This window comes from Nicotiana attenuata, unplaced genomic scaffold (assembly GCF_001879085.1).
Source record: "Nicotiana attenuata strain UT unplaced genomic scaffold, NIATTr2, whole genome shotgun sequence".
Taxonomy (NCBI): Eukaryota; Viridiplantae; Streptophyta; class Magnoliopsida; order Solanales; family Solanaceae; genus Nicotiana; species Nicotiana attenuata.
Genome location: NW_017672064.1, coordinates 198,431 through 206,785, shown reverse-complemented (window position 1 = coordinate 206,785; position 8,355 = coordinate 198,431). Strand labels below are relative to the sequence as shown.

The window sequence follows — 8,355 nt, the reverse complement described above, 5'->3', positions numbered from 1 at the left end:
TTCTCTAGACGCTCATGTACTCCGTGACACCCTGGTTTTGGGCTGGTTGGATCGTATTATGAATCTTGCTTTATGTTTTAAACAGTTTATTTCTATATGATAATAGTTTTCCGCTAATGTTTCCAATTTTAGTATTATGGGTTGGACTACGTTGAGTTGAGGCTGGCCTTGTTTCACGATAGGCGCCATCATAACGGGTTGAGTTTTGGGTCGTGACAGAAATCAAACATAAGCACACTTTGAGTTAATATGATGATGACTACATACTTTTCAATGTCAGTAGAATGAAGACTTAGTAGAATGTTTTTAAGAAAAATTACATTCTCATATATTTTATTTACTGCAAGTGAAAGCTTTTAAATTAGGCTTTAGATTTAAGGCCAACGATCACAATCAATTTCAAACCTTCCAGCCAACGGTCATAAAGTAAAACCCCATAAAATCTTATAAGGCTTTAAAGACTTATGGAACACTAATGAATAGTTTAATTCTAGTTTTGCATTCCAAGAACAATTACAGTTGAGAATAATATCATACTAACATTGCATTATACCTATATGAAGTATTGGAGGCGATCCGAATTGAAAATATAACAAGGTAGCTCAAAAACTCGAGTTCTGAATTAAAGAAATAAAAAAAATAGTTTCATGGATAGGACGCCAGGGGAATTTGCATCACGATCCCTGGAGATGTCCAAATTCCCCAAGCAAAGATAGTCACGTCAGAAAGTTTAAAAAGGGAAGACGCTACTCGTGATAAGACTCGACAACACATCAGAGGCGGAGCTAGGATTTGGAGTGTGTGGGTTCTAAAATTTAAAATAAGACTATAACCTAAAACTAATATACAATATCAAACTGACTAAAGAATCACTACCAGAAAATGGGCCTATGGGAACGGTTATTTTGGCAACGGTTTGTAAACCGTTGCCATAGAGTAGATATAGTAACGGTTGCAACCATTACAATAGAACTTTGGGTGGTATAGCACACTTTAGACATAAAACCGTTGCAATTGTATCAAAACCGTTGCCATAGAGATTTGATTAGCAACAGATTTGTAAACCATCCCAATAGAGATGTATATTGTAACGGGTTTGGCAAAAAAATTTCTATGGGAACGGTTATTCATTTTCCTTGTTTTTTTCGCAAAAATTTACTGGCCCGCCAAGTGACCTGTCATTTTATATTTTTTTAAATAATTTAATAAAGCAAAGAAAATAAACCACACCTCCACCTCCAGTAGTATCGACACATCCCTCTACAGAGCGCACCCGAAACCTTAACCCGAGCTCATTCCCACTCCCTCGCTGCCAAAATGCCACCCAAGTTCGATCCATCTCAGGTGGTCGAGGTTTTCGTCCGAGTTACCGGCGGTGAAGTCGGAGCTGCGAGTTCACTCGCTCCAAAAATCGGTCCACTCGGTCTCTCCCCTAAAAAAATCGGTGAAGACATCGCAAAGGAAACCGCCAAGGACTGGAAAGGTCTCCGAGTCACCGTTAAACTCACCGTCCAAAACCGTCAAGCTAAAGTCTCCGTCGTTCCCTCTGCCGCCGCACTCGTCATCATGGCATTGAAGGAGCGGAAACGTGACCGTAAGAAGACCAAAGACATCAAGCATAACGGTAACATCTCGCTCGATGACGTCATCGAGATCGCTAAGGTGATGAAGCCGAGATCGATGGCGAAGGATTTGACTGGAACAGTGAAGGAGATTTTGGGCACGTGTGTATCAGTTGACTGTACGGTAGATGGATAGGATCCTAACGATTTGCAGCAAGAGATTGATGATGGTGATGTCGAGATTCCTCTCGATTGAATGCTAATTATCAACTGATGGTAATATTATGTTAATTTTATCTTATTTTGTTTTGAGGATGTTATCTTGAGGATCATTTTGATATAACTATGACGAGTAAACTCTGGAATTTTATATTTGGCTATGTAGTCTGGATTTTGTTTTTTCTCGATGAAGTGCTTTAGCATTGCTTCAAAAAAAAGTAGTATCGACACATCCAAACTCCCCTCTATGAACTCTTTTCTTGCCAAACTCCATTAATGGCCAAGTTTCAGATTTACTAAATCTTCTCTTAGTCGAGTTTTAGATTTACTTTGTCACTTTCACTCTCTCTATATCTATGCAAGTCGGTCTTTCCGGCACTTCTCCGAAGGTTTTTCGGTTACAAATCCAATGAAAATTGCTACTGCTGGTTTCATGGAGTATCAACTGGAATTGAATTTGGTGTTATAATGTAATTTTCTTCACTGTTTGAAAGTCCATCATAAAGAAAATGATGGACTTTGTTTTGCTCTGATTTAGAAGAGGTATGCAAATAATACAGAAGAATATACGTAAGAAATGAGTATAAAAAATAGTAGTATTCTTTTATTTTCTTGAAGTAAAATATAGTCTTTAGTATTAGGTTGATAAGTGATTTAGAGTCTTAAATTTGTGCGTTTCTACAGATTTTTTGGATTAATTTTGATTAGTATTAATTAGCATTTTATTTCATGGGGTGAAAGTCTTGTTAATGTAGAAAGATAGTAGTAGTAGTTTTACATGAAGCAGCTTCTCATATTTGTGAAAATGACTTGATATTTTTGTGATAATATTGATTTACATGACGCAGCTTCTCATAGTAGTAGTAGTTTTACATAAAGTAGTAGTTTTACATGAAGCGGCTTCTCATATTTGTGAAAAGGACTTGATATTTTTGTGATAATATTGGTTTTACATGAAACAGCTTCGCATAGTAGTAGTAGTTTTACATGAAGTAGTAGTTTTACACAAAGTTCTTTTACAGATTGATGTTTGAGCAGACAGTAGGCAGCACAACATTATAAATGATTCTTTCTTCTGAGAACTATAAAAATCTTTCATCTTGTTTCTTAGAAGTTATGGGGTGGAAAAGAGATACTTAATAAGTGATTTGTTTGAATCTTTTTTTTTCTGATGTTATTCCTGTTTGGTTTGTTACCCAGGTTCTTGTAAATATTTTTACTTCTCTATATCCTAATGTTCCACAACTGAATCAGTAAAATATTTTTTGCTCTTAACCTTGAACATTCTTAAATGGAGCTATGTTATTTATTTAGGTTTACATCTGATAAATTCAGTACTAAAATGACCTTTAGCATGAAGAAGACTGGTGAACTGAATTGGTACTCCACAATTGTGGTATAGATAATAGTGACCAATTTGTTAGTCTGTTAAGTTGTGTGCTATTTCTCTAAGCTTCTTTGATTTGAGTTCCTTAATGTGTTGCTTTTCCTGGTTATGGTTCTTTAAGTGGTTTTATTAAACTCCATGGACGATGTTTGTAATTAGTGTCTAAATGTGATCAAGTGCTTTTCAACATGAGGAGATGCTTAAAATGTTGTTATGTTTGTAATTTGGATTTTATCTCATACAGCTAGTAACTTTATTTCCTTCGTGAAGGTGGACTAATGAACAAACATGGACTCCTGCCGAAATAAATCAATTGCTGGTATATATGCCCCTACTTCTGATTTTCCCCTAAGCTATTCTAATTACCATTGCTATTCCATCTCTCTGATCCTATTTGATTGAAATACTTTAGTTCAAAATCTCGTATCTTTGTCTATTTAGGAGAAAACTGAAAAAGAAGGCAATCTTGAGTTGCCATAATAATCATCCAGTTAGCTCAAGTGATGTGACATGCTATTTTAGGAGATGATGAATAACACTCCTATCTTCAATTTAATGCTCTGAGCGGAAAATAGAACAGAAGGAAAGCTATCACCAACTTGCTGCCTGCTTATATTTGGTTGCTCAGGAAGTAGTGAAAGAGTTAATACATTGCAATACATGATAGTTTGGGTTGCTCGGCCTATTGTTGCACTCTTGTCAACTAAAACCTCAAGTGTTGTAAATTTGCCCTGGGAACATCAGATTTTGTAGGCATTATGCACAACTTTGCTGGCATAGTAGAAGACTGAGAAGTTCAATGCAAGTCCAAGTCTAATTGGGTGAGTAGGAGCAAGATCTGCGCTAGCTGTGGCAGTAGCAGCCTACAAAAATAGAGCAATAAGCTTAATTAAGAGGCATAGTAGAAGACTGAGAAGTTCAATGCAAGTCCAAGTCTAATTGGGTGAGTAGGAGCAAGATCTGCGCTAGCTGTGGCAGTAGCAGCCTACAAAAATAGAGCAATAAGCTTAATTAAGAAGAAGACAAACAACTAAATAAATAAAAAAAATAATTTGTCATCATAAACAACATGGAAACAAATGCTGCAGCTAGACATAAAAGAAGATTGAGCCAAATAAGATAGCGTGGAACAAAAGAAACCTCATAAGCTTTAAGTGACTGATCAGCTGCCTCTTTACGATCATTCCATGATTTGAACTCTGCTAAATAGCGATAGTAATCTCCCTTCCTGGAGATGAAGTAAAAGGATGTAAACTTGTAATTTCAGCAATCAATTTTTGGGGACAAAAACAAAAGAAAGACAATAAAGTTAATGTTTGGCATGTATTTTGAACGGCAAATTGACCTGCAATTGAAAGACGACTACTGCAGTTTCAAGTGAAACAAGGTTGTTGAACCTTTCATATGTGACTGTCCAGTGATTGCTTTGTGATTTTTCTTCAGTTATTTCAGTTGTGTTATTCCTACAGTTGTAAATTCTGCATTTTGTGAGCTGTTGTCCAGTTCAAAAGCTGCTGATAACTCCACTATTTTGAGTTTTGAGTGTGATTTCTACACTATTTTGCTGCCAGTTTCTGCTGAAAACTTCTGTACATTTGCCTGCTTAATTCTTCAGCTATGTACTTCTTATTTTGCACTAAGTGTGGCAACAGTTGTTTCTTTTTATTAAAATGAATTGTTTGGTTGGTTGCTTTGAGAAAATTACTTGGCTGTAAATGTTTGGCATGCNAGTTCTTTTTATTAAATGAATGTTGTTGGTTGACTTAGAGAAAAGTACTGACTAGTAAATGTTTGGCATGCATTTTGAAGGCAAATTGACCTACAATTGAGGAAGCAACTGCAGTTTCAAATGAAACAAGATTGTTGAACCCAGATTTGCGACTTGATCCTGATATGTTAAGGTTCAGTGCACGTTCACCTGTAGAAGCTTTCTGTACACACCAAGTTGTTGTTCAAGTAAACAGTCGACCATCTGCTGGTAGTAACAATCAAGGTCAATACGTACCAAATGTTATACATCTTCTTCTATTTCTTCTTCTTCTCCTCCTTCCTTGGTTGGGATTTTGCTTTAGTTCAAGGCAGAGTGGATATGGTAATATCCTTTTTTCTTCCTATAGATGTGCCTATTTCGGTATTAGAATTTGTTTTTAGAATCCAATGTGTAAACTGATGTCATATGTGAACCTCCTGGACTTGATCTGCTTCCCAGTTTCTGTGTTCACTAAGAAAATTTAATCCCACAAACTCCATCTTTAGATTGCACTAGAAGTTGGTTGGTGAAGTCCTCATTCCATCTTTAAATGAATAGATAAGTGAAATTTTGATTTCTTTCCATCGAAGACCTCTTTTTTAGAGATACTCTTCTTAATGCAAGATGGGCTTAAATTGAGGCCTCATTTCTGCCTAATGCTCTGCTTATTCATTGGCTTATTTTCTTCTTTTCCTCATCTTTTACCCTTTTAACAGAAACATGGTTTGATCATAATTAGATGGGAGAAGTGATGGTTATTTTTATTAATACATTGTCTTTGGGGAGAGGAGGAGAGATTAGAATAGTTAAAAATAAAAGAAGAGAAAGAGTAAGGGATATGTGTGAGAAAGTAATACTTTTTGACTTACAACAACATGAACCAACTTCATCCTTAAATTTCATAAGGAAAAAAAAATAAAATATACCAGTTCAGAAAGTACTATGGTCCTAACTACATTAGCAAACAGTTCATGACTTGGCATCTTATGGCCACTTGGAAGATTTGAACTTCTTTTGTAGTTTCTTTTTGTTTTGCAACTACTATTATTGGTTCTGGAGTTTTCATGTTCTTTTCTTTTTTCATGGCAATTTGAGCTATGAGTATTCTTAGACCGGATTCTCTTGAAGGGTAATAACTTTATTTATTCTCTTTTGTAGGTGGAGTAGATCAAAAAATGGATGATGAAGACAATGAAGAACTAGACCTTACTTGAGAAGAATTTTGAATTGTTTTAGATGAATGTTCTAGGAATCTTTTGTTACCAACATTTTTGAAACTTACTTACTCTCTTGAAATGTACTAAATTTATGCACTCATGGGGTAGAACATTTGCTTTATGGATATTATTTGCTTGATGGATAATTTTATATTATTAATAGTTTCATTTTATGATGTATTTAAATTTTAGTGTTATTATAATTTATTATATATATAAATATTTATTTATAACAGGTGCTATATTTTGGTTTTAACTGAACTAATACAATAGCCTACCAGAACCGTTGCAATAGGACACAAATGGCGTTCCAGTAAATAATGTAAACTGTTGCAATAGGTCCTATAAAGTGTTCCAGAAAGATCTATAAACCGTTCCAAATACATATATAACCGTTATGATAGCTTAAAGAAACCGTTGTTATATCCCACATGACCGTAGCAATAACTTACATAAGTGTTGCTTTAAATAATATTGTAACGGTTTAGAACCGTTGCATAAACAATATAGTAACGGTTTTAAACCGTTCCAATTGATAAAAATAATCATTCCAACAGAAAAAGGGAAAACCGTTGCGATAGACGTATCTATAGTCACGACGATGCAAACCGTTGCAAGAACCGTTCCAATAGACCTATGGGCACGCGAGCTGATGTAACGGGATGTAAACCGTTCCAATATCCCTATGGCAACGGTTTGACAGTCTATGGGAACGGTTTTCCAAGCGTTGCCGTAGACCAATTTTTCAGTAGTGAATGAGTATTGATATTTAATATATATTTAAAAAGTAACGAAAGACAAACACAATATATGAATATAAATATTATCATTTCAATTGCACTCGACGAGTTGTCATGTTTTGAAAACGATCAATGATCGCATCATTAGATACACTTTCAAATACTTCATCCTCTATAAAGCATACTAAACAATCATTCAAAAAGTCATCACCAATCCTGCTTCGCAAATCATTTATTATAAACTTCATTGAAGAAAAAGCCCTTTAAATCGTTGCAGTAGCCACAGGTAATATCAAACTCAGCTTCACAAGCAAATAAACAAGTCCCCATGTCTTGTGAATATTTGTTTTAACCAATGTCTTCGACAGATCACCAAGCCCTTTCAAGTTAGAGAATGCATTGTCCACTTCGCACATAATCAATATAGTTGTCAAGCTCATAACTAAGATTTTCAAGCTTAGAAGCAGTGAACTCATTTGGATAATATGTAGCAAGTTTCATAATCTTGTTTTTATCATAATTCGCAAAAGAATCATCGGGACTCAAACTAGCCATACCAAGAAGCAGAGAAGTATTCACTTCACTAAAACGACTATTAAGCTTCGAAAGTTGCAAATCAATAGCAGCACAAAAAACCTCTACGTATAAATGATGGGAATATGTAACAGTTGAGCTTTTACGCTTCGACTTTCCAAGTGCATACTTCTCATCCATTTTGGGAATTACAATACCATTCTTATCACAAAACGAAGAGACATCTTCTATCAAAGAATTCCATTTAGATTCTCTCATTGCACTAACAATATCTTGATCTTTTTTTTGTAGGGCCATATTAAAATCATATGTAATTGCCAATAGTATTAACATCAAATGTAATATACAAACGAACTCATAAGATCTTATATCTTCCACTAGACTTTTGGCTAATGCTTTCTCCTGATAAGTTGAACCCTCATTTGCAAGAACTCCAAGTATATGAACAATCGATGAGAATAAAGAAATAAAGTTACGCAATGTCTTAAAGTGAAATCCTCAACGGGTATCACCTGGTCTTTGAAGCCCAAGTTCTTTATTTAATCCGCTTCCTGTATGAACTTCACGAAGCACAAATAACTCATCTAATTTTTCCGCTTGATCATCTCTAAGCATCTCCCTACGCTTATAAGAACCTCCAACAACATTCAAAACATTAGCAAGAATGTCAAAAAAATTATTTACATCATGTTGTTTCTTTGCAACAACTACAAGAGTCAATTGCAACTGATGAGCAAAGCAATGTATGCAGTGTGCCGAAGGATTATCTTTCAGAATCAAAGTTTTAAGACCATTGATGTTTCCTTGGATGTTACTAGCTCCATCATACCCTTGTCCCCGTATTAGAGATGAACTCAATGAATGTTGTAAAAGCAAAGAATATATTTCTTTTTGTAATGCATGTGCAGTTGTACCTTTAACATGAACAAGACCAAGGTAAATCGCT

The 8,355-nt window shown here is 35.1% G+C and overlaps 1 protein-coding gene and 2 long non-coding RNA genes across 3 annotated transcripts in view; all 3 read left to right on the top strand.

Moving 5' to 3' along the window:
• Positions 1 to 1,253: 1,253 nt before the first annotated feature.
• On the top strand, positions 1,254 to 1,929 carry LOC109211621 (60S ribosomal protein L12-3-like). Its single transcript, XM_019375172.1, has one exon. The coding sequence runs from the start codon at positions 1,318 to 1,320 to the stop codon at positions 1,756 to 1,758; it is 441 nt and encodes a 146-aa protein (XP_019230717.1). The 5' UTR covers positions 1,254 to 1,317; the 3' UTR covers positions 1,759 to 1,929.
• Positions 1,930 to 3,242: 1,313 nt separating this feature from the next.
• Positions 3,243 to 8,355, top strand: part of LOC109211618 — an 8,735-nt gene continuing 3,622 nt past the window's right edge. Inside the window, exon 1 of the long non-coding RNA XR_002065748.1 lies at positions 3,243 to 3,487. This is a non-coding gene — a long non-coding RNA (uncharacterized LOC109211618). The remainder of the gene's footprint in view (positions 3,488 to 8,355) is intronic.
• Positions 5,110 to 6,281, top strand: LOC109211619. Its single transcript, XR_002065749.1, has 2 exons — positions 5,110 to 5,161; positions 6,077 to 6,281. It is a non-coding gene; the product is annotated as an uncharacterized LOC109211619 (long non-coding RNA).

Bases quoted from the DNA above. Each gene is read 5' to 3' on its own strand.
- LOC109211621 (XM_019375172.1), top strand. From the start codon at position 1,318: ATGCCACCCAAGTTCGATCCATCTCAGGTGGTCGAGGTTTTCGTCCGA.